General features: G+C 39.6%; 1 protein-coding gene across 1 annotated transcript; it reads right to left on the reverse strand.

Annotated features, from left to right (window-relative positions):
- Nucleotides 1-10900: 10900 nt before the first annotated feature.
- Nucleotides 10901-17249, reverse strand: crip1 (cysteine-rich protein 1). Its single transcript, XM_051389648.1, has 5 exons — nucleotides 17072-17249; nucleotides 12830-12924; nucleotides 11688-11745; nucleotides 11303-11350; nucleotides 10901-11143 (listed from the first exon to the last, which is right to left on the reverse strand). The coding sequence occupies exons 1-4, from the start codon at nucleotides 17109-17111 to the stop codon at nucleotides 11307-11309; spliced, it is 237 nt and encodes a 78-aa protein (XP_051245608.1). The 5' UTR covers nucleotides 17112-17249; the 3' UTR covers nucleotides 10901-11143; nucleotides 11303-11306.
- Nucleotides 17250-27695: the final 10446 nt, after the last annotated feature.

Consider the following 27695-nt stretch of genomic DNA (forward strand, 5'->3'; position numbering starts at 1 on the left):
TATGAATGAAATTCTATGTTTGCATACTTTCTATGCTATTTTCATATGGGGTTCACACTAATGATGAAAAACGGAAAGGAATCTCAAGTGCTTTTTACTACAGTGTAACTTATTTGTTTCGATTTGATTTTTACCACCTGTGTTTTTAGTAATGATTTATGAAGCACTGTATATTAAAGTTTTAAAATATTCATGAAGCTTTCGAGTGTGCCATTTTTTTCCCCATCCCTCTCCATTATCTATCCTAGCTCTTTACAAAAAAAAAAAAAAACACCCAAAAGTGATGGTGGTGTTGATGGAACCATATCAGAGAAGAAGCGGCACAAGGGGGCAGCATTGTCCCAGCTGTTCATGCACCCGAGTACCTACGAAGAGCAGAGGAGGGCGTCGTTGTAACACCAGCTGAGAGCCGAGCTGTGCTGCCTTGCATAAGTGTCTGATGGCTTCCTAATCAGGTTGTGTTTGTTTGGTGGAAACTACACCTCCTTCTGGTTATCCTATAGTGATTTTAAAGGTGCAGTCAAATTTATTTATGTAGTACAAAATCACAGAATGACCTCAAAGGCATGCAGGGAGTTCACAAAGCAGATTGGGTGTCACAATTCTATCTCCATGCATCTTTAGTGAGTGTGTCCTCATACCTTTCAGTGATTTGATTCATAAATATCTACTTGAATAGGTTCCACTCTTACTTCCACTTGGCTATGCAACAGTTTCATTACATTTTATTCTCTTTGATAACAGAGCACAGTAATCAACGTTTCTGTTCATGTGCCAGCCCGCTCATGCCGTGTTTACCATGTATGTTGTGGACCAGTATCCTCATGCAAAGCATTACGGCTGTTCTAGGCAAGAGTTTAACTTAAAATACACCCATCGGCCTAGATCGTAATATGAAGCAGCAGGAGAGGAAAGTATCCCATCTGTCCTGGTTGAGACAAAGCACATTTGTTAATTGTACATTTTATTGAAGTTTTTGTTTCACATTTTGCCTGAAAAAAAAATTTTTTTTTTTTTACTGTATTGTGTTGTTGAATAATATTGAAGCAATATTCTTATTAATATACTCATCTATGCACACTTCCCTCCCCACAGAATGAGAAATATATCAATTTAAAGCTGCCATCATGCAAAGTTTCCCAGTGCACCTTTAAAATATGGATCAGATTTTTCCATGGCAGCATTATAAAGAGTTTCTATTTATACCTTAGAGCAAAACAAAAAAGAGCAGTTACTGTGTGGAAAATGTAAAATAACTGCCATGACAGTGTAGGATGGTTCGGAGATAACTGTAGGATCTGACTGTGGAGATAACATGATGAGGGGAACTGGCAACTCCCACTAGCACCAGGGCTAGCAGCAGGGCAATCTGGGAAAGGCAAACAAGAACAGCATGCGGCTCAGTGTGTCCTTGCATACTCTTCTCTGCCTGTTCCAAACCGTGGGAGGAGGAGATAGGAGGGAGGAGGTGGGAGGAGGAGGAAGACAAATGGGAGGGATGGAAGACATGGAAGGGAGGAGAGGAATCCAAGGAGTGCTTGAACACAACTTTATTTGACTTTTATCTTACAGCTGGAGAAAATTAGAGATCACAGCAAGGTCTTAGTGGATTTCAATGGGAAACACTGAACGGCAAAACTGCACGAAAAGCTCACTCGCCTCCATCTCTCGGTGTCATTTGAGTTTGAAAAATAGCACTCATCTTTTACATTTAAAACCACACTTCTGAAGAAATTCCTCCAGCTTAATGATAACTTACATTTGCGCTGGTATTGCAGAGCATCCATCACAACGGACGCAGAGAGAGACCGCAGGTTATTTATCACAGCCCTCGTACAATCAAACTGTCTTCAGATCCTTCGAGGCTTCGGACGGCATGTTGAAAGAAAAACCCTGCGTGTACGTGACCAGGTGCTCTGCCTGTGTGTGTGTGAGAGCAAGAGTGTGTGTAGGAGTTAGACAGAAGAAATGAATGTAGGGGATTTCTTTCATGCCCTTGCTCTCTTTTACACATGCAAGAACACTCATCACCTCCTTCACTGTCCATCAACCTCGATGTGATAGTGTATATGGCTGGCCGTCAGAGCTGAGCTGAGACAGGAGGTGTGATGTGAAGACTCTCAGCCTGAGGCCAAAATCCAGCCACAAGGGAGTTTAGCCTAGTGTACAATACCTCTGACGGTTTCCCAGACCCCAAACTGATGTCTTAACTGTTTTGTTTTGTTCAACTAACAGTCGAACAATTAAAAAGGTATTTTCAGAATTTGGAAGCGAAAATGCTTTGAGCTGCACTGCTACAAAAACCTGGAAGCTGAAATCTAACAGCTCAATCCTCGACCGCATCCCAGACATTTGGCTCTTTCCTCTTAGCCTCACCGTGTGCAGTCTCAGAACAGGAACTACAGCTCAGTGTCACATCATCAGATTCAGCCTGTTGAGGTGTAATAGTGAAAGGGTCCGAAGGGCCTGTCTGTCTGGAGCCGGGCTGGGGAGGCGGTAAGATAGAGGTAAGATACCTTAGCACGGTCAGCAATACAACCCCACCTCCATTATCTTAAAGGGTGGCAATTGCTAGATAAAGCATTCCTTGTCAGATATACAGTATATACTTATAATAAACTTTAATTTATATAGCACCTTTAAAAAAACGGGTTTACAAAGTGCTTTTACAGGGTAAAAACAACACAAACAATAAATCACTAAGAACCATAGCAGCATGAACAATATACAGAATAAAACACTGTAAAACACAGCAATAAATCAATAACAACAATAAAAATAAAACCTTTGGAAGGATGTTCCACAGTTTAGGGGCTCTAATGGCAAAAAGCTCTGTCACCTTTTTAAATCTTGTTTTGAAAACCACCAGGAGAGCTGCATTTGAGGACCTCAGGGCCCGTGGAGGCACATGGGGGATTAAAAGCTCCAGGACTTCGTGCCTTAAAAGAGATAATTAAAATCTACTTTAAAACTAACTAACAGGCAGCCAGTGCAGAGATGAAAGGATCGAGATAATGAGTTCTCGTTTTCTGGTACTTGTACTTATCACAGCAAAGAAAGCAGAAACACAACAGTGAACATGGGAGCAGATACAATGAGGGATATGTATTTGGTGCCTTTATTTATGCACATTATAGCCAAATAAAATAAGCCACCATCAGCGTTTGTTGACTAACAGCCTGTAAGCACCCAGATGTCTCAGTTATTGGTCTGTATTTACAGGCTGTTGTATGTCTTTATTCACTTATATGATTGTATAAACAGTGCAACCTGGTTCTTGAGTCCTCAACCTTACCAGTTACTGAAAGACAGGCATGCTATTTGATCAACACATGTCAAAAGAACATGTTTTTATTGTCTATTGTACACCGCTCTCCCCTTCAACTCCACTAAGCTATAGTCTGCGTGGTGTGTATTCAGGGATATTCTGCAGGGAGTAAAGGTTCAGGCAGACAGGCTTAAGGCCTGGATCAATGCACCGTGGGCATGGCAACTGATTGAGCTAAATGCTAATATGGTCACAATAATAAAATCATATCAGTAACTTGTTACATTTCTGTTGATCTACCAATCATTTCAGCACTGGTTCCAACTCAAATAGTGTAATTACACGTTAGATACGGGGAGAGTGCAAAGTGTTCACAACAGCCTAAACTAATGTTGGTGTCCAAGGTTTAATTGCACTATAATAGGGAGGCTCTTGTTACTGAGGCTGCTGAAAGCCTAATTGGAGGAGATGAGTGTTTGCCAGACTCCTACCCTTTGGCTTAAACAGGGGAAAAAACATGATTGATGCACCAAGATGTTTTTTGGAGATCGAGACCCAGGCTGTGAGGCCTGGCCTCCTCATTATCTACTCCAGCACAGAGGCTTCCTCCTGGGCTTGGAGTTGCTGATGAATCCCCTCTCTGTGTGTGTTCAGGGGGAGCTGGCTGCCATACAAATTCTTGTGGCAGCAGCTCGTCTTTTCTGCACACACACTGGATCCTTATTAGCAATTACAACGCCAGAGGGCCTATTTATACACATCTGCTGAGATGGGGCGCAGCAGTGGAAACAAATACATCCAACAGCACTAATCAACTGCAGCCCGAGTCCCGGTAAACGAGAAGGGAGGGCGGATAGAAGGAGTAATGTAAGGAGGGAAGGAGAGAGAGGGGATGATAGGGAGGCAGGAATATAAAGGAGGTGGAAGGGAAATGGAGGAATTAAGTAGAATGGGATCAAGGGAAGGAATCGAGGAGTGAATGGGGATATGGGAGCGAGTATCTGAGACAGCCATGCATATTCAATTACAGAAATGAGGACCAGATTCTGCTCGGTAACCGCAACGACTCTCATCCCTCCAACGCCTGACTACACTGCTCAGAAATAAAACTCTCTGCTGGAGCCTCTGGATTGATATGTTCAGTCAGACTCCAAACAGGACGCTGGGGGATGCTTCACGGGGCTGAAGATGCTCCCTGAGTTAGCATTTCTCAGCACGAGAGGCTGTGCTGGACATGTTTCCGAATTTTCACACGCTGAATTTTATTCGGGCCTGGGCGGGGGGCCAGTAATGATGATAGGAGGGCGGTGAAATGTGAAAACACGAAGGATTCTGTTTCCGATACTAACTGAATGTTTTGTGAAATAAAATAAAACACTAATACAGAGTTTGTTAGATAACTGGTGTCCCAATGCCACTTTGACAAACGGGATCTCTAAAGGGAAAGGTTCTTGACAGGAGTCAGATGAGAAGATGGATAACACGCTCATGTTTGTTCTGTTAATATAGAGCTACTGTCAGCAGCAGGTTACTAAGTAATGTAATGAAATCCACCTATCAGCACCTAAAGCTCACTGATTAACAGATTATAACCAAACAAGATATAATGTGTTAATAAATGAGCTTCAGAGGAGCTGGTAGGTGGATTTCTATTGCTGTTACATATACTTAGGCTAGCTATTTCCCCCTGTTGCCAGTCTTTATGCTGGCTGCAGCTTCATCTTTATTGAACAGATGTGAGAGTGCTGTTGATCTTCTCATCTAAATTTTGGCAAGAAAGCAAATATTCCCATACAATATTACCTGTATACAGTGGTCAGCCTCCTTTTTTGCGTGTTTGTGTCACAGGTTTAATGTTTAATGTTTGAGTCATTAGAAGTTTAACCAAAGCAACATTTTGGTTTTAAATCATTTTTAAAGTAAAATATTATGTATATTATGTATTTTCTATATTGTGTTGAACATTTTTTGGTTCTCTCTTATCCCGTTAATCATCTTGCGAGGGGCCCTGACCCTCAGATTGGGAACCCATAGTTTAGGGATGATTGAATGTTGAATGTTACTGCCATCAAAGGGAAGGAAAAAACTCCACAGACATTTGTATTAACAGTTATAGAAGTAGTAGTAAGTTTAAAAGAAAAGTATATGGTGGATTTCCTGTTCATATGTTTCTTTATATACTCTGAAATCACATTCACAGGTTCGGGAGTGGAAACTCTGAGCGGACCAAATGTGCACATAGTGGTGAATACAATATATTTTTAATATCTTAAACAGTCTAGGATCAATACTGTAGTAAAGACAGATGTCGCAGATAATAATAGCATGTTGGCAGAGATGTGTGTGTGTGTGTGTGTGTGTGTGTGTGTGTGTGTGTGTGTGTCATATTAAAACTATACTGGTATGGTCTGACTATAAGACTGTGTTTGGTTATCACACATCTGATACAGTTTAAGGTTCTTCATGCTCAGGGATATGAAGTATTCTTCAGGCATGTTGTGTTCTCTCACTTAATGTATCTCATAAAAGCAGGAAGTGGTAATGCATGCAGTGGTTATCTTCCTGAGTGAAAAGGTCCTAGATCCTCTTTTACTATTTGAGGAGTGTAATACACATAAATTAATTTATAACCAACAATAAAAACAAGAAATAACACATTGCTCCTTCGTTTTTTTTTTTTTTTTTTTTGCCCTCATAATACATTAATGAATTATAATTAATTCCTGCTTTATTGAATCAGGATGTTTGCTTCTGTTAGCTGCTATGGGTTACTTACCCTCAAAAAGAGGAACAGACTACAGGGTATAGTCAAAGTGTGCAGGCACAACCTTAAGTGACCTTCCACATCTGTTCAAGGTCCTGGCTGTCTGCTGCCCTTGGCCTTTGTATTGTATTTAAGGTGCATTGTTTGTTGCCTGTTGTTTATTATCCTGCGGGGATAATAAAGCTGTCCTTGACCTTGATCTTGAGAGAAAGACACAATCCCAGTGTGAGTGCAACCTATGTGTGTTGCTTCAAGCGGATTAACCTCAGTGTCCCTGGTGCAGTTTAGTGCAGAGAGATCTGTGTATCAGTGTGCATTGCTATCTAATACCATAGTGTAGTGTATTTTTTTATTTTAATACGACTAGGAGTCGCCAAAGTCTAAAAGTTTTAAATCATATCAAAGGGAGCTTTAAAAGGAAGGTCAAATTGTTGTTTATTGTCAATTTTATTGTATTTTAATTTGTTTTATTCAATGGTGGAGTACTCTGATAATGTACTTAAATAAAAGTAATACCACAGTGTAGAAATACTCTAGTAAACTCAAATGTTTACTTAAGTATTAGCAACAAATATATTATATATTCTACTATAGTCATAAGTACTCATTATGCAGAAGGGCTGATTTCAGAATAATGTATATTATATCATTGGATTATAATTACTGATAGATTAATTTGATTTCAGTTACTTTTTATACTTCAGGGTAGCTTAATCTATAAGAAGTTTTTGTTCAAAATATTATATTAATAATCTAAATCTGCAAAGTGATTGTGAAACTAAACTTATTAAATAAATGTAATGGAGTAAAAAGTATAATAGTTCCCTCTGAAATGTACGAGAGTATCGAGTAGGCTAATTTAAAATAGAAATACGCGTTAGAGTAAATGTACTTAGTTACTTTCAACCCTGATTTAATTTATTTTTTGTTTGTTCTTTTACAATAAAGCAGACAATTATTTACCTAATGCCCCCTAACCTCTTTACATAAAGTACCACAACAAGAATAAGTCTTTGAATCAATCGTATCTTCTCACATTCGTAGATGTGCATTATTTTACTCTGCCCTCTACTTAAAGTGATCCAAGATGATTTGAGGAGTCACAGCCACCCTAATTCTGCATGTATGGATGAGTTATGATAGCCGTGAGACACTTCCACACTTATTTTCCAGCCCTTAATAGGTTTACGAGTCTAATTTTACTGCTTCATGACTGAGGGCCTCTGATTCATGCTGACACAGCGGGTATTCGTTGGCAAATTACTCCGACGTCTCTCTCAGAAAAAAAAACAAAAAACAAAATGGTAACACTTCACTTTAAGTGCAGTGTAAGTCAACATAAGTGCTTTATAAATGTGCTTACTTACTGCCTGCATGATGCTTTTATGATGATCATGTCGGGAAATGATCCCCGGTTTTAAAACATTAGGCCTTCAACGACATGAACGGGGTATGTGCTGTGAGACTGTTGGGAGCCAGAAGTATATTTGGTACATGTACTTCACCATCAAACTTGTGAACTTGACTAATGCTGCAGGTTTCACACAAACATCCGGACGCGTCGCCACAGCAACCGAAATGTTGGTATTTCCTGTGCAAAAAAAACATAAACCTGAGAGCAAAGCTGAGAATGAGATATTTGCATTCTCAGATTGAGGCTGATTATTATCAGTGGCGGGAATATAAACAGACGCCACCAGACCATGACGAAGGAGTGAAACACTACCTTTGAACACAGAACGCTCAGACAGGGAGCCTTAATCACCCTCAGATCCTATTTTTATTCACCCATCACGGGGACATTCAGCAGTTTATGTAGAAATGAGGCTAAATTAAACTTTTTATGTGATGTACACGGCGCTGTAATGACAGAGATACTCTTTATTTTAAGAGTTTAGCCTTTTCTAAGCCCAAAACGAAAGAGGAATGTATTCGAGGACCAGTGTGCAGGATTTAGTGGCATCTAGTGTAGTAGTCTAGTGCAGATTGCAACTCCCTCGCTTCTCCTTCTTCTTCCAAGCACAAGAGGAGAAACTAAGAAACTCCTGGGCGAAACATTAACGTAGAAACATGGCAGTTCAACATTGGAGGCTCCAATATCAGAGTTCAGGGTTAAGCTCTGTCCTGATCCTTACTGAATTTGGGAATGAATGTTTACCTTTCTCTTGTAATGTTAAAAATGCAAATATTAAATTTGAAAGTAAATGGTAAGAGGACCTGGGGTTCAGTATCTTGCTCAAGGATACTTCGACATGCAGCCAGAGGAGCCCGGGATCGAACCAACAACCGTACGATTAGTGGACGGTTGTTAGTTCTCAGAGAACTCAGAGATTAGCTACTTAACTACTGTTGATAAACTCTTCCAGCAACTGTTATAATTTCAGATAGCAAAATCCTCAGTTGTCGGCTAGAAGTTAAATTTCTGAACTAGTTGCTACAAAAGACTTTTGAGTGTTAAATGTGGCACAGTTGTAATTGTAAAGTGTGTACTGAAAGTGAAACAGTAATTGAAGGGGCAGTGAACTGACTTCCCCATTTTTAGTAGTTTTAACCGTGCATGTGTTAACTGGGCATCAGTACTGTATTTAAATTAGATTGAATGGGTCTTTATTTCTATCTTCAGGTCCAGTGTTTAACATTTAGGAGGATCTATTGGCAGAAAGGGAACATAATGTTCACAGGTATGTTTTAATTAATGTATCATCACCTTAGAATGAGCCTTTTTATATCTACAGTTATCTACATGGCCTTCCATGGAGCTAGTATCGCTCTTGGAAAGGGAGATTGAAGTGAGGGTGTTGCAATCTGCAGCTAGATACCACCAAATCCTACACCCTGGACTTTTAATCATACTTGTAGGAGTAAGACGTCAGAATTAACCACCGCACACTGGAGTGACTTTACTGACAGCGTTGTTCGCTCTTTTGTGTGGTGGTTCTGATTTCTTACTACATGGTCCTGCAACCTACTAGCACCTGACTGTTGTTGGCAGTGCATGGGGAGTTTTGTTTACAAGATACTTGTAGGAGTTTTTAACTGGTTATTAAACAGTCTCACTTTAATACTGATGCCTGTATATGACCTACATAGGCATACAAGATCAGCAAGAAGATTGGACATTTCTATATAATTATTCCTAGCACTACTGCTTTTGTCCACAGGGGCTGCCAGAATCAACAAACAATAAAAGCTTCTTGTTGCTGCTTTAAATTAAAAAATGCAGATAATTAAAACAAACAAACAAAAAAAAAAAACAGCCACAAAATAACAAGCAAATGTAAAACAAAATCAATGATAGCAATGACTGAAAACATGTAGCTTATAAAGCCTAACCCCTCTCACAAAACATTTAGAAAATGTATGAACAAACCACATTTGTATTTCACATCACAACCAATTTAAAGTAAGAGCTGAAAAAAAAAAATGCTTCACTGCCAAACATCCTCTGCATGTATTCATCAGTTGCCTCGGTGTCTGTGGCCTTGGTTGAGATTTTTTCCCTGCGACAGTGAGCGTCTTTGTTGCAGAGAGACAGACGGGCACTCTGGCTTGTCTGTTGGGTCTTGTTTGTGTCTGTTGCCATAGCAACTGTCAGGCCTGCAATGGCAGAGGCAATGGTGGAGGTGGTAGCTGCTACGTGATTCATGCACAGCGAAGGGCGACCGTGCAGAGCAAAAGGTTTGGCAACAGAGCCCAAAAACAAACCCCCAAAGAGGAAGCATCTGGTGGATCTGCAGAGACTCAGCTGCTCCTCCAAAAACATATGCATTTCTAAAAATTACTTTCCTTTTGCCACTGAGATATTTTCTGCAGACTTGACCAAATTTATTCCTGACCTTCGGAAATAGTTGGAAAAAACATTTAGTAGCTGTTCTGGAGCTTTCAATCACATCACACAATCTTTTCCACAGTAGATGGAAGTTTTAATGTCATGGAGTCCATACAAGGCCATTTTCTTATACACACTCATACTCATTTAGAAATTGACATTTCCTGAGGTCAGTTTGGCGCTTATTCAAGAGTAAGATGACTTATTATTAGTGACATTTTACTTGAGATAACAGATACAGATTGTAGTGTTTGGTTTCATGTCACATATATCTGTCCTCGAACATTTTGGGACCAATAAATTGCGTAAATGTTTTAAAAATAATTTAAAAACTCAGTGTCCTGGTGGTCGAGTGGTACTGTAAACACAATGTTGCTGATTGTGTCACCACCATAAAAATATGATCAGAACTTGGGGGATTTTTTTATGCCTTTATTAATAGCTAACATTAGCAAGATAACAGGAAATGGTGAGCAGCTGGAGACAACCCAGACACACATTAAACCCACTTCTCACTTAAAATAGTTTAAAAAATCATTGCCAAGATGTTAAAAAGCTCAGAACATTTTTTATTTTAACATCTACACTGCTGAGGAAGATCATGTGATAAGACTAAAAGCTCCAGAACAAGGACCACGTGGTTGGTTGAGGTCAGTTTAATGGTTTTTGAGCTGTAAATACTCATATTACTGCATAAAATACACCAACCCTGATTCTGCATCACCATCAACACATAACAACAACAACAGTACAGAACAAAAACTGTACAATGAACCCAAATAGTGAACGCAATAACTTTTTATTTTAAGAATCATGCTTAATAGGCTTTTTTCAAATTTCAGTGTTTCCTCATTGTTCTATTAACTCTTAAACTTAAACTTAAATAATAATCCAAACTTTAAAAATAAGCACTTCATTTACTTTCTTTAACAGAAAATTAATTAAATGCAAAAATATATGCCTACTGTATATATCTTTTTCAAATTCAAGGGTCTGTCATACAGAGACTCTGCAGAGAAAAACCAAATGAAGAATGACACAAATTTAAAAAGTGTTTAATCAGAATGTCCACATTAATAACAGGATGAGACTAGAGGACAACGTCTTCACTGCTGTATCATGGGAATACACAATCCTCTTCAGAAAACCCAGAATAAAAACACACGCACACAAAATGTTTCTTCTGAATCAGATTACAGTTTGTTTGCTGGTTTTTATTGGGACTTTCGAGCATGCTGGCTTTCTAGTTTCCAGGCAAAGTTTTTACTGCGGGGCCTTGAACCTGATGAAGAAGCATAGAAAACAAACACATGAGGAAGTGCAACGATGAAGATTTGCTTAGAGTCAAGGTGTAAGCGTGTCTTAACAAATAGGATGAAAATAATGAGAGATTAACAAATGTAGGCAAATGATCTGCTGACAGCTGCTGTGTGCTCACTACCTTTCTATTTAGCATATGCGTGGCTCTCGGTTCCACCGCGTCCAAATCCTGCGAGGAAAGATAACATTAAGTCAACATTAATGGGCATTAAAGCAGGGAAATGATCTCATGGCCTCACCTTTTTTTAATTTCAACAACTACTTCCACCCAAGATAAGAGTTTAACAGAATGGTGCCAATTGTGTAATGACTGGTTTATTGAATGCGTGACCCAATCAGCTGACAGCGTATGCTCTGATGGGATGGGATCATTTACTGCCTTTTTTACACAATCAGATACAAAACATAATTTTCCCACAGGGCGTTCCTGGCCAAGAGTCTCATGAACAAAGGTGACAAAGCCTTTCGCTATCATGGCTGTCAGGGGCCAATCCTTTTTTTCTTACCTTTAGGTCCAAACATTGCACCGTAGCAGGGGTTGTGACAGTATGGCTTGCCTTCATGCTGTAAAAGGCAGAGTTGTATGAGCATGGGTGTATTGAAAATATCAAAACATATACAAATATTAAGGTGCTAAGCGTTGTCTATTTTTGTATTTTGGAGGCAATCCAACAACATTATATGCTTTTTTTGGTGAAAAGTATGCTCAAAACGTCTTTATTAGTTGTCAAAACAAAACAAAAAAAGTACATTATCATAGAAATAACTGTACATTTAAAGACACAGTGAAATAAAATGCTGTATTCCTGTGTGTGTATGTCCAAATATGGTGTTTCATATATAATCCCTCTCTTTTCTTTCCCTGTTAAAGCTTACAATTATACTATTTTGATGACTTGAACTTGGGGGTGTATTCATACAATCATACATTTAAATAAGACTTGGGGCTGCTAGCAAACCTCGTTCAATCTCTTAAACTGCACTTGACCGTTATATATCGTAGTGTAAAGCTGCTGTTATAAGGTACATTATGATACTTGATAAATCGTCTTGAACTTGGGGGTGAATACATTAATGTACTCGTCCGTATTTATTGAAGATATTTAATATATAACTGTCCATTTAATTGCCCGGACTGGATTATGTTTTGCCACACTCTACCCATGGACCCATTTCTAATTAAAATAACAAATTTAGTCAATCCCACCAGGATTTCATCAAATGTTTTTGGATTGTTGTGATGTTTTTAAGTATGTTTTTGCAATGAAATTGTGGGAGAAAGTGAAAATTGCAAAAATAGTTACACTTTTTTTTGTATAAGTCATTAAAAATTGAAGTAAACTTGCAGGAATTCACAGGGGTTGGTTGAATTTGGATTAACTTCATGAGTCTTTTCTTCAGTCTTTCTTCACTAGCAAATAACATAATCATTGAGGTAATCAATAGCTAAGTAACAAATATACCAACTATTAGTATAACTTTTTTTGTTATTTGAATTTCTGTATTTGAGCTTTACTTCTTAAAAACAAATTTATAACTTAAGTTGCTTAATAGTAGCTAAATACTGACTACAAATGAATGAGGTTCAGATTTAATACCCTGTATACATTATGTTTTATCTGTACTGTAGGTACTTCAGGTGTCTCACCTCCGCATGTGAGCCAGGTGACAGCGTCTTGTTGCACTTCTCACACTTCAGACAGGGCCTGTGCCAGTCCTTCCCGAGTGACGTCACCCTCTCGGCTGCCAAACACACCAAAAGACAAAATTAATAATCACAGCCGTGAACTTCCACCACAAAGAGAGCCACTGTCGTCTGCAGAGGAGTTGGAAGTGTCACAGGGTCACACGTGGTTCGGTTAATGCATCTCAGACCAGAAGTATGAGCTCATAGTCCTGAGTGTTTTGGCGCAATATCAATTATAGACGAACAAGATCTTGTCTTTGCAGATAATCTCGATAACATTCTTTGGGTGTGGCGCTTGAGGAAAAAGAGGACAGAGTGTCCCAAAGGAATCTGTCCTCCTCCCGTCTCATAAACTCTGATAAAGACCGTCTTTATCTGCAGGGCTGATCTGCACAAACACTCATCAGGAGGACTATAAAAGTGGGGAGGAACCCGACAGTCTAAGTCTTTAATGGAGAAAGATGGACAAGAGTTTAGACGACGTTTGAGACTCATCACTCGAATACGAGCGAGAATCTGGCCAAGAATCTACACGCAAGGATCCTGATCGCTCGGGGGAATGCAAGCCTGGGAAATTGTGCAAAGAGAAGAGAAGGGAAGGGAAAGGAGAAGTGTAAACTGATGAACTAACTGAACATATGTCATCCTGCAGAGTGCAATACGTGATTAACATCTGCCATCATTTTGTAAAAACATAAAGAAGTCAAAGGACAAGAGGATGTATGAAGGAATGCAAAAGTAACCCTTGTTTCACCTGAAGCCACCGGCCTCCAAACCTTCCCACAGTATTAGCGTTTGACATATTTTCCTCCCTAAAAATAACCCGATGTGGCATGAGATTATGCAACAGGCAGCGGAAACAAGAGAAAGTGCTCCGGGGCGAGGTCAACCTCTCAGCCCAGCAGCATAAAAACATTTCAGCAAAATGCGGCCGGGGGGTTGGAACGAAAGTCTGACCCGAAATAATCACAGTACTTGACTTCAAATAACAAACTAGTGGACTGAGCGAACAGCGGGCTTTCGTCCCATCCTGATCAGTTCTACTCCTCATTGTGTATGGATTCTGATAAAGCTGACTTTTTGTGCACGGGGTTATTTATTTTACCTGATGATATGAAGATATGAGGTGTGACAGACAGACGTATAATGAGATCTGCTCTCTGTATCAACTCGCATTGACTGGGGCATTATGGAGGCGGTCCAAAACACACAATCAGACACAAATCTGAATGGAAAAACACAATGAGGGAGGCCTGCTCAACTATTCGCTTCATTCCTTCCCAAAAAAGATTCATGGAGAGGTTGTATAACACTTTGTCGAGCTAAAAAAAGAGTCTAAGAATGCAGTCTGAAGGATTTAGGGTTGAGTGAATGACCTTAAATACAGGAACCCTCTTTATGGTATGAAGATCAACTGAGTTTAAGTTTTAAAGGAATAGTTTAGCATTTATGGAAATACACTTATTCTCTTTCTGACCAAGAGTTAGATGAGAGGATTGATATCACTCATATCTGCTCAGTAAATTTAAGGCTACAGCTTGCAGCCAGTTAGCTTAGCTTAGCGAAAAGACTGGAAACAGGGGGAAACAGCTAGCTTGGCTCTATCCAAAGGCAATCAAAACTAGCTCACTAATTAACGTTATTCTTGGCTGAAAGAGCTGGCAGGTAGATTGTGTTACTTTTGGACACTAGGCTAGGCGAGCTGTGTCCCTCTATTCTTAGTCTTTGTGCTAAGCTAAGCTAAGCTAACCAGCTGCTGGCTGCAGCGGCATATTTAAAGGAAATAGACTTTTTCTTTTTTTCGTACTAAAAAAATAAAATGAGCTAATGTTAACATCTGTTAATGCAAAAATAGCTTTGAAATGTATTCAAATTTACAATTTACGAAGGCAACTTGTTTGGACGGGGTTAATGTGAGACGTTCGCATCGGCATAATCTGCACCTTCACAACTAGAAACATAGAAGTGAGTTTGGTGGTGAAACTGTGAATGATGGAACAAACCCCCTTATTGGTTGAATTTGCATTAATGGTTACGATAGCAACCTCGCAACTTCCTGGAGGGACTGCTTAGCATAAGACGAGGGAAACAACAAGCCTGGCTTTGTCCAAAATCAGCCTACAAACACCTCTAACTCTTACTAATTATAGAAATAGTTTAATTTTAGGAAATAATTTACTAGAGCAGGATAAGAACATTGATACCACTCCTGTGTCTATACACTAAATATAAAGCTACAGCCATGAGATGATTAACGTTACAGGGAAACAGCAAGCTGGGCTCTGTCCAAAGATAACAAAATTTGCCTATTTAGTTTATTTAAAGTCAGTTGACCAGCAGTGGAAAGCAGGAGCAGTATATTAAAATTTCTTTTGTCTAATGCTCGAGGTGAAGCTGGAAGTGGATCAAGTTCCCCCCTCATCATTCAGCGGGGGCAGCGGTAGCCTCATTGTTTCCATCTGAGAGCTTAGAAACATTAAGACAGATGAGCAGTAAAAAGAGTAAGGGAGGATGTGGAGCAGCGAGGTGCGATGGAGGCGATCACAGACTGCAGAATGAAGGAGTGAGACATGGAGCGAGTTTATAAAGGAGGTCTGAGGGGGGAAATTGATGTAGACAGGTCAGGACGAGGCTACCACAAAAAGAATACAAAGCTTTGTCTTAGGCTATATTTCCCTCTTCCTGCATGGAAAAAGGAAAAAGACTGGTCGGCTCGTTCTGGACGAAACAAACTGGTTCGCTTGTTTTGGCCCAAAGGGGGAAGTTTATCCATGAAAGGGAAGAATGGGAAGCGTGGCTCCCCAGTTGCACGGTCAATTCATCTGACTGACAGTCCAAAGACTTGGCTTTGTACTCTGTATTGGCCTCGGCCCTCGGCGTGTCTCTCCAGAGAAGATTTACTCTGTTGCACTACTGAGCGGCAGACAATCTGGTAAATGGATTAAGACACGAAATAAAATGGAACTGTCCCTTTTCCTCCCCGGATGCTGTAATTGCTCCCTGTTTGATGGGATCCTCGTGAGACGGACCAACAAGATCGCTTTGGAAAGGAATGAAGCTGTCGAGTCATTATTCACGTAGCTCGTCAGTCATCGAGAAAGACAATTCAATTTCTAGAGGGAGCACAGATCTTAAACTGCAACGTAACTTGATAACAAGAAAGCTTAAGTGACCTTCCGAGGCATTCATTTGTAAAATTATACATATATATATTGACTATAAGAGGGTGGACTGACAGCTAAAGAGAGTGAGCAAGTAAGCAAATAAAGGTGTATTAAAAATCTAGTGATTAAATTAACTACATTTACTCAAGTACTATTCTTTTACTTGAGTATTTTCTATTATCTTCTTCAATTTCAGAGCGGAAAATTTTACCTTTTTACTCTATATGATTAATTATAGATTATACAAGTACCCAAACAAGTAAACAAAGCAGGTAAAATTAGCTCCAGCTCAACCAGCTGCAGCATTAAAGTGCTGCGTACTGTGTGTGAGTGCATCAGTGGAGGAGGAGGCCTTCAGATCAATTACTTAAAGGATTCTACTCATTGTGCAGAACTCAGTGTCGTATTATTGTATCTGTGGAGCCTTATTATCAGCAGTGGAAAGTAATCAAGTACATTTACTCAAGTACTGTACTTAAACACAATTTTGAAGTACTTTACTTAAGTATTTCAAGTTTCTGCTGCTTTGTATTTATACTACTCATCAGTGTCAGAGGGAATTATTGTACTTTTTAGTCCACAACATTTAGTTACAACACCAGTTACTGATTACTCTGCAGATTAGGATGTTGCATACAAAGTATATGGATGTAATATTATGATGCATTATGTTTTAACTACCCAAAAGTACATAAAACTGTTCAAATGAGCTCCACTTTGACCAAATACTCCACCAAGTACTGGTTACATGCATTAATATCCAATAATGAGCCTCAGTCTGCACAACGAGTACTTTTACTTTTGAAGTGGCGCTGTGACTCCCTGTAAAACTTATTTAACATGTTATTCGTATAATATATAAAGTCACGCAGTCATGTGCTTGCAGCTTCTTGCTTTGTCGAATTTCCTGTTTCCTCATTTGTGCAGAAAACCCGCATTTTTTTTTTCTTTTGTTTTACATTAACCAGGAAATGGATGAAACGCATGAAACATGACATCCTTGCATTAAAAACATGAGAATAAAAGAGAGCAGCCTTACCGAAGTAGACCTCCTTCTGGCACTTTGGGCACTTTGGCATTTTGTTGCAGCTGTGTGTGTGTGTGTGTGTTAATGTAAAAACACGGTAGGTATCCTGCGGATGAAGAGTGACTGCAGCTGTACGCACTGGCCCACCTGTTAGCTCTGGCTGACCACGCCTCGCTCTGAAGTGCAGATGTGCGCTCCTCCTGTATTTATAGCACCGAGGAAATAGTTCAACTCAGAACTTTTTCTAACCAGTGGGAGAGGCTTGTGTTGAGGCTTGGACTGAGAGTACGTGCCAGAAAACATCTCATTGGGCACTGATGTGAAGGAATTTGGCTACTGCACTTAAAGTAAACTCTCCTTCTTTTGAGCTTTTTTAAAGTTTTTAAGAGAGATTTATTTATTTGTATGTGTTGTGTAGTTAAAACATGCCACTTTGGTTGTCTTTATTTTATATTTACTTGCTTCAGAGGTGTCCACAGTGTCCCCCTCCACTCAAAAAAAAGTTCAATTTGATTGTTTTAGCTTTAATGTGCAGAATCATATATGTATAAATTAATAATCTGGGCTTTTATTTGCTTTCAACTCAACCTTCCTTTATTTGGCACATGCTTTAATTTAAAAACTCTTGCTCAGCAAAGATGAGAAATACTATGAAATCAGTATAATAATTATTAGAAGCTATTGAATAACATTAATTATAAATCATTCATTTGATCATCTTTGGCTTCCAGTGCCTGAATTGGACCAAAAGAGGTGCCAGTACCCTGATTCTGCACAACCCTTAACCCGTTTTTATCTCTTTTTAACATTTTCTGTGGTGTTTTCTCACTCGCAGAAGGAGGAAAGTTTCTTTGCGCACTTTAAATCTGAGTTTCAGATGACTTTGTGTCATCACAGCTAGCTTGGAAGCAAATCATAGTCCAATATGCAACTTACACACTTGTGATACAATATCTCACTATACTGAGATGTCTCTTTTGAAATAAACAATATTTGTGAATTCGTAGATTCTGGAGTTTTTAATAAGGTATGACATCTGTTTATTGAACTCATTCAAAATAATCTGATATTTCTTATAACATGTCTGGAGTGAATATTTAATGTAAGAATACTGTACGAGAACATAAAAACACAATAATGTTTGGAATTTATAAGTCATGTTTTATCATTAAAGTGCAGAGTCGGCACTTAGTCACTGGGATTTCATACTCTAGTCCAGAGGTTCCTGAACTTTTTCATGTCAAGGACCCCCGCAATAGATGCAATGTAGAGAGGATACTGTCTTGAGGAATTTCCTATGAATAGTTTTTTATTTTTAGGTTTAAAGATAATAAAAAAAAGTCTTCATAATAAGTCAAACTAGGAACATTATAAATAACAATCAATCAAAACGGCAAACCAGATTTCTTTCTTCCAAAAAATGTGATAAAAGTTAAAATATTTCTGGGGATCCCGTTCAACTTACTCAAGGACACATGTGGGTCCTCGGACCCCAGTTTGGAAACCACTGTTCTAGTCTAATTAATCTTCACAACTCCTGCAGAATGCCTCTGTGGAATAAACTCTAAATGATTAATACTCTGTACAAAAAGCCTTTATTCTTGTTCTCCCATTCAGGCTGAGTTTCTTTTACACCCTCCCTGCTGCAGAGCTGTGTGAACAATGATATAATTTAGCTTAATTATCATACATGATCACGGGGCCACAAGAGGTCAGTTTTACTTTTGTACTGTAGATGATAGAGGGATGTTTATTGTAGGTCACACTGTCCTTTGAAAGGTTCATCTGGAGGCGTTTGAATTTTAAAATAAAAAGCTAATGCACAAAGTATAAACGTTTAAGGTTAATTTAAGTCATCTTCTAAATTATGGAAATTACATTGCTCCCATCTGAATCTCCCAACACTGATTACAGGACATAATGAACTAAATATCTATATACAAAAACAATGAAAACAACACAACAAGTGAGATAAGTCGGTGCTGCCAAGTTCTCATTCTTAATTATTTACCCTCTGTGTGTGTGAGTAAATTGACCTCCCTGCCGCTCTGTCATAATCTGCTGGATGGGTGCCTCCACCGATCTATTCACAATGCCGAGATAACTCACCTGATGAATAATACAAGTCAAGGTGAGGCAACAGAGCTGGCAGTGACTGAGGACAAACAACACACACCTTTGCTCTGCTGTGCATGAGTTCTTTCTACATGGTCTGTATACAATTATTATACCTTACAGAAGGGTTGCTTGTGCATAAATGGCTGAAAATAGACAGATAAGTGGTAAATTAAAGGGCCAGTGTGTAACATTTAGGAGGATCTATTGGCAGAAATTGAATATAATGTTCATAGGTATGTTTTCATTAGTGTATAATCACCTAAATTTGAGAATCGTTGTGTTTTGGCTACCTTGTAGAATGAGCCTTTCTTATCTACAGACGCCGTGGGTTGCCTTTGATAGAGTTCACCATGTTGAACCGCCATGTTCAGTAGCTCGTCTGTTGGATTGGACCACACAGGCCAGCCTTCGCTCGCCACGTTCATCAATGAGCCTTGACCACCCATGACCCTGTCTCCACTGCAGTGGTCAGTACCTGTCTTTTGATAGGTACTGACCACTGCAGACAGGGAACACCCCACAAGAGCTGCAGTTTTGGAGATGCTCTGTCGTCTAGCCATCACAATTTGGCCCTTTGTCAAAGTCACTCAAATCCTCACGCTGCCCATTTTCCCTGCTTCTAACACAAAATGTTCACTTGCTGCTCAATAAATCCCACCCACTGATGCCATGATAACCAGATAATGATTGTTGTTCACTTCACCTGTCAGTGCTCACAATGTTATGGCTGATCGGTGTAGTTTACTATTTAATAGAATTAATTAAATATAACTCAGTTAAAGTCAAATGAACACATTTGGAACAAGGCTGGGGTGTCGGACTATAAATCCAGGTCAGGTAGCCAAACAGCTGATGACTTGTGATTGCATCACGATAATGATGATGATGATGATGATGATAATGTCAGTGTTCCCAGAGCTCTCAGTGTAATTATTACAATACAAACAGATTACACCCAACTCCAGAGCAACTTTTGACCTGATCAGTGCAGTTAAAAAACATTATAATCTGTATGTGTGTCTGTACAGTAGTGTGTGAATGTGTGTGTGGGCGTTTGTTATGTTGTTATGCTTACTCTTATGTGGTGTCTACACACGCTACAGATACAGACACACCTTCAGAGGGAGTTTGAAAAGATAACAAACCTTCTGAGGAGCTCTTGATATATCACCATGGCAACCAAACAAACAGCTGATCTTGTCAAACTGTGTGTGTTTGGCATGGATCTTTGGTACTTTGGAGCATTCTGTGGTTTACTGATTGAGAGAAACATGGAGGTAAATTTCCATTTTTCTAGTCTATTAATTCTTGCCTGATGTTGAATGAAAGTTAAATCCCAGTAAACAAAGTATTTTCATGTAATTCCATGTTATGAAAACTCTCTAAACATCTGGTGTCAGGCAGGAAACTGAATGTGTCTTATTTGGAAGAAGAAATATTACTAAACATGCGACAGCAGGCGCCAACGTGCTCAAACAAAGAAAGAAGATTAAGTTTTATCCCGATGACGTGACCTCAAATCCTTTTCAGAACTGGTTTACTGTGACAGATTTACCTGCAGGCTTTTGGAGCCTTGTAATTTTTCTTCATGCGATGTCTTTTTCATTAAATCAAGGATGGCAGGCAGAAGCTCTACCCACTGTAGATTAATCAGAGAGCTAATCTCTACCAGCCACCCAGGTAGCCGAGAGTCACGCCTCGGCGCCTTGCACTCTGCTCCTGGGGTCGCCTGGGCTCTCGTCCAGCCGGTGAGGTTGGCCCCTGATGTGCCTCTGTTACTGCCTTGTAATTACAACCTTGCAGCGATCAGCCCTCCTCCCTTAAATTAGACACGATTAACATGGCGGTTTCATGTTCTACATCACTAATCAAGTACGGCAAATACACACATGACTGCTACCACATGAAGACATTAATGTGCACAGTAGAGACAGCAGGCTACTGCACACTTCCTGAGTCATACAGGCAGAAAACTGATTCCAGTCAGTGTACCAGAAACTAGTGAAGTGTTTATATTCTACAATTTAAATCTTACAGGTATAGTTTTGTAAGTTGCTTCCACAATTGTTTGGGGGTTTTATTAAGATAAACTTAAGTGTTTCCTGTGTTTGGTTTGTACATTCTGTGCTACTACAGAAACATGGCAGTTCAACATGGCTTATTTTCAGGTCATTATACACTAATGAAGACTAACTATGAATATTACATGACATTTCTGCCACTAGATCCTCCTAAATGTCACACCAGACCTTTAAAGCGGCTATAATCTACATTTCTATCTTACAGCAGCGTTGCTCGGTGTCTGCTGGATGTGTAAATGGACTGTTTCCTTACAAGTTTTGCCACATGAACCTAAAAGGTTGATCATAAATAAGTGTTGACAGCGGACCCCAAGGCAGGTTAAAATAAAATATGAATTAAAAAAATCCAAAACCAAAAAGGGTCAGAGAGATTTGGCAGGTGACTCATTATGATGAGATTTGGTTTCCGCCCTGGGCCAAGCAGCTACTTTTTGAGTTATAAAATGTGTATCTCAAAATACTTTCAAGCTAAGCGACGATGGTTTCTGTCTATTTTTGTTTTGCATTTCAGCTTCACAGCTGCCAGACTCGAGAGCTGCACACTGGAATCTTGCAAAGCCAGTTTAAAAGCTTTAATACATTTACGACTGAAAGTCTGGCACCCAAAACTGGGATCTGACATATTATGTCACGTTTTCCTCTAAGAGGATAGTCGCTGCTTTTTTTGAGTTCCATTTGCATCATTCAAACACATTCAGACTGCGAGGTGACCTCTGACCAGTGAATTCATATGATTAAAAAACGAGTTTCCCAGTGTGACCCCCTTGGCTGAAATTCACCCAAACACAGAGGGGCTACTGTAAGAGGAGCTACTGGGAGCAACCGTCAGATAGAGTGCGTTTTACTTTTGGGAGCCATAAATCCTGTAGCATGACATCATGGCGTCCATGTGTCCAAAATCTGCTCTTTGTGAAAGTAGTCCATCATACAAGAAATAAGAAAAACATTTAATCTGACATTTAAACTGTGTGAGCATCAGTCAGAAAGAGGCCTCTCAATTTGCTAGAAGACTAATAGGAGAACATCTGAAATTGCTTCCAGAGCAGCAAAATGAGCCCAATACATTTCTTGTCAAAGATCTCAAAATAACCTCTGCTCTGCTTGTTTTAACTGTACCAATATTTTCTGGGTTTTTTGTTTAATCTATGCAAGCAGCACTGTAATTATACACAGTGATGGATCAGGGTCCATGCGGAGCGCAACACAAGCAAACATGATCTGTTGTTAGGAAATCAGGGAGTGAAGTAAAACAAGCCGCGGCGGGGTGGCGGCCATCACTCCTACAGATCTGTCAGATGGAGACCCAGAGGACGGAATCGAGGCTGGGGAGAACGTGAAGCCAGGAAAGCACCACAGCTTGTTGGAGGAGGACACTGTGTCCATTCAGTGAAGCACACACGCTGTCAGAGCGATTGAGTCATAGAGGGAAGTGCTTCAGTTTCACACACTTAAAAAACTAAAAAACTCTAATACACACATGCATTTACTGTACAGTCGATGTATTCAGTTACACATAGTAGTGTATATGGAGTATGCAGCATTTTATTTTATTTTACAGCCCACAATTTGGTTCACTCTCAGTGTTCTCGATAACCTTGTTTCTAGCGACTAGCTGCTGTAGCTATAATAGCTAGTGAGCTTAATAGCCAGATATTTCCCTCTGGAGGTGGTGGAGACCAAATCAGAGTCAAAAGGAGAGTGAATATTACACTTAGACAAGATAAGATAAGTTCATTCTTTAATATCCCACAATGGGTAAATTCAAAGAAAATGAATAAAATAAAGTACTAATATACTAAAATATACTGGATATATTGCACAGAGATGTTAATTGCACATATTAATCACACATGTTCTCAGTTCCGGTATGTAAACGTGTGTGTGGTCTACTGGGAGACGTGCTGATTGTAGATCCTGACAGCAGCAGGAAGAAAAGACCTGCGCTTCCTCTCTTTGGCACAACGTGGGTGCAGCAGGCTGTCACTGAAGTAGCTGCACAGCATGGGATGGGACATGTTCTCCATCATGGTGGATAATTTGTTCGTTATGCTCCCTTTTCCCGCCAACCCACACTGGATCGAGGGGGCATCCAAGGACAAGAGCTTGCCTTCCTAATCAGCTTTTCTGCCCCAGCTGATCACGCTATAAAATATTGCTGAGACCACTACAGAGTCATAATAGGTCCTCAGTTGGACCCCCAGCACTCCAGACATGAACTTAATGTCAGTGTTGCTCTGTAACTCCATCTCTGGATAGGCAACTGCAGCCTTATCAACCTAAAATATGGTGTCATTGTGCTTATAGCTTCTTTCTGCTGTTATAATTGAAGGTTTAAGTACCTCTACTTTACCTGACTATTTAAATTTTTGAAAAATAGTGCTAATATTGAGGTTTAAAGCTCACTTTTGATATTTAAAACATTAGTTGATGCTTCCATTTAGTAGCTGTTCTGGAGCTTTAAATCATATCACATGAGCTGTATAAGCAGATGGAGTTTGTTGTCATGTATTCGTAGATGTAGAAGTTCCAGTTTTCTGAGCACTTTAAGGACTTCATGTCAACAATGATTCAAAAGTAAAAGTTGAGGCTTCATTCTTGAACTTTGACACGGCGGTTGATAACACAATCTGACCTCAAGATCCACTTCGTAGTTGTTACAGCGAGAATGTTTCAACTTTTGAGTATTTTCCACCGTGGTTCTGATATTTTTACTTGCTAAAAGCAGCAATGTCACAGTGGGATTACTGAAGGGTCACACAGATTCTCTCACTATTACAGACACACTCCAGGTTTTTCCAGGGTCACTGTCTGCACTCTTATCTCCGCTCGCCTTTGATGCTCTCATTACCTCACGCTCCACATCGGTTTCCTGTGATTTGAGTTGAACAAGGAAACACTGGAGCATCTGCGCTTTGTTGTGGTCGCCGAAGCGATAAGTCATCTTCAGATTGGTTACTTATCCCCACATCAGAGGTAAATGTCTTGATTGGTCCTGCAGGACTGTAATGATATGTTTGTATTCAGAGGAAGAAAAAATCTGCTCTGGGCTAACTTGATGATCCATGGAAGGAAGATGATGGTATGCAAAGATGACATGTAAGCTGAAATGATACTTTAAAAGTGTATTTTCAGCCAAGACTGGAGGCATTATGTCTTTGATAATTAGTTTTCTTGTGATAGCACAGCTGAAGAAGTCTGCCAGGTGAGCTACCGGGACTCCCCAGGCATTATGATTTTAAGTTGTCCGTCCATTTGGTCCCATTTCTGTGAACGCGATGAAGAATACCTTGAAGGAATTTCTTTTTTGGCACGAACGCCCACTTGGACTCAAGGATGAATTGATTAAAATTTGGTCGTCAAAGGTTCAAGCTCACTGTGACCTCACAAAGCACATTTTTGGCCATAACTTTGTCACAATTGTACAAGCTTAGTGACAGGGAACACAAGGAATTGGACCCAAATGCAGACTACTGAGGCAGATCTGGTGCAGTAAAGTGATTTATTACACAAAGTCAAAGGGAGGTATAAAGGCTTTACGGGAAAAAGGCGGGCAATAGTTAAAAAAACGGAGGCAGTCCAACGGGCAAACAAATCCAAAAGGGGCAGGCAAGACATCCAGAGTCCACATCACAAAGCAGAAAGTCTAAAAACACTGGGAAACACACTCGGAAACTTGCTGGAACACTTGACATTCAGACAAAGACGAACTGGCTCTGGGATAAAGGAATACACAGACTTAATGCTCTGGTGAGCATGGTGAGGATAACTAGACTCAGGTGAAATGAATCAGGGCAGGGCAGACAATCAAAACGGGCGGGAAAAATGCAGAACGGCAGAAGGTAAAGTTACTGACACAAGAGGAGAGGTTACAAGTATTACAAAATAAAACAGGAAACAATTGAGTAGATCTTCTGTGGTCAGTGCCAGGTTGAAGATGTGTTTGAAGCACCAACATTTTAGTAACAACATCCATATTTGAAGCATTGTAGTGCAACAACAAGGTCATAAGTTTTGCTGATTTTGAGCTTCAAATGATTGTGTCAGTCCTCTGTGTAAAAAACAGTCTCTAGGTGAAGACAGCATGTTTCTGACTGGAAACTGGAACCATGTCAAAGTCTTCACTCCATATGTTATGTGAGTGTGGACAAACATTGATGTAAACTGCAACTCGGCTGGTTGGTGGAGGCCATACGACCACGAGGAGGTTTATCCTAGCTTCCCATGTAACTCCATTTTTAGAGGACATGACATATAAATTACAAATTGCCTGTGTAATATTGATCGCGTCCATACCACAACACTGTAGGCTTTCATAAAGATTTTCCTCCCTTGCCCTAAACATCACCATCACTCAGCTCACTGACAAGTTTGTGGAGTAATTTGTCTTGCATCACATCATCTTGGAGGCGTCCCTCCTCTTTCATCAGTGCCGTTCACCCTCTGCTGAGTTATACTAAGCTTGTTTGAACATGTTGAATGGCTACAAACAGATTGGACGAGATAAGTGTAAGTGTTGTAATAGTTAGTGAACCCTGGTGTCCTCATGACTGCGGGTGCTGTCATGCATGGCCACAACCTGCTGATCAGCTCTGTTGGTGCAGTAAGTTGAAGGAGAATTCATTTTAAAATGCCAATGCTGGTATAAACCAGGGGTACCAAATACATGTGGACTCATTTTGCAAGATGTCTTTAAAAACCTGTTGACAATACGATATAGAATACGATATCGATGTGTTATATACTCATATAAATTAGATTTTATAATAATATACATAATAATAGGGTAATTATTCAATATTTTGTCATACATTTTGCCTTCTCTGAGATTTTCTGAGGCTCCCCTGCAACCGCATGTTGGCTCCCACTTTAAGAAACTCTGGTATTAACCACTTAATAGTATAAAGCCAAATTAACGTTACATTAATGCTTCTTTTCCTGTAAATCTCTTGTGCATGTGAAGGCAATTGAAACTGTGCTGGGATGGTGGACTCCGACACTAACAATAAAAACTAGTATTAGTATAAAACTAGTATTGTATAGTAATGAATTGCTATTGATGAAGAAATTCCAACCATAAATGCCTTCAAAACAGCGTTTTATCTAATAAAAATGATTACTTTAATGCTTTTTATGTCTTATATAAAGCACAGTGAGTTGACTTGTTGTTGAAAGGTGCTGTCCAAATGAAGAGACGTACCAGATTCGAACCAGCAACCCTCTAGTCACACTCAATGCCTCTTCTTTTATTCCCATGGCAAAGACTCACCGACATATTCCAGAGCCTCTGTGCAAGAAGTCGGAGACGGTGGACAAATTCAAGCCATGTTTGACTTGGATGTCTTTCAGCTGTGGCCCCTCAATCAAAATAAATACCCTCATGTACATGCACACACACACACACACACACACACACACACACACACACACACACACACACTTACACGGATGCATGTACAAACACTGTTGGTCGGGGTAAGAACGGGTCAAGCATTTGGATCTTCATGGGAACTGTCAAGGGAGGAAAACCCAAATTGGGCACCATTAAGAGGAAAACATAGCTGCAGACGTTTTTGATAATAAAAAAAACAACAACAAAAAAACCAGTCAGATTGTAAGAATTTAAAACAGCCATTTGAACCGACTGTGCTACAGTAAACCTTTGTCATTAAAGCTCATTTAATGCTGGGATCTGGCCCGAGCTCAACTATTTAGACGCGAGAGAAAGGTCACACAAATAAACACTGTGGTAAGCTGCAATTTCCTTGGCAACTGGTAATTGTTTGTCGGGGAGGTTGTGTTCTGCTGCCACGGCAACGGCAAGTTCCTCAATAACAGGAAATGAAGAGGCTGCGTGTTTCTGAGGATGCTATGTGATCATTTCCTCTGAGTGACATGAAAGAAAAATTCCCTTTTTTAGTCACTTCAAGTCAAGTGTTTGATGTAATTAATGAAAGAAAACAGATATTGATTCAATTAGAAAGAATAGACGTCATGTTTTTCTCTCCATTCTGTTATATCAGTGTATGTTAATGAGGGCAACATGGAGAACTGAAATTGGAGCTTTCAAGAGTATAATAATATTTATAATTAATACAACATAATGACTTCTCAAAAAGTGACATTTTGCTAAAATCTATCAACATAAACTATATGTACTGTTTGAAAAGGGGGGCTGGTTTTAGCAAATGGTCAATTTTAAAAACATTAAATCCAGACTTTTGAAGGAAATCCAAGTAAATTACACCTAAGAAATATAATCTACCCTAAATCTGTGAATTAAAAAATTGGACGCGTGCTCAAATAAAACAAGTAGCCGGCTGCTTGGATGCTGTACATGATATATTTTACCCAGGAGTGCCTGTATATCATCAACATCTGGTTTTACCACTGCAGTATTTAGCCTCACAGTTTCCCCCACGAGGCCTATTTTATGCTTT

Source organism: Dicentrarchus labrax, unplaced genomic scaffold (genome assembly GCF_905237075.1).
Source record: "Dicentrarchus labrax unplaced genomic scaffold, dlabrax2021, whole genome shotgun sequence".
In the NCBI taxonomy this organism is placed as follows: Eukaryota; Metazoa; Chordata; class Actinopteri; family Moronidae; genus Dicentrarchus; species Dicentrarchus labrax.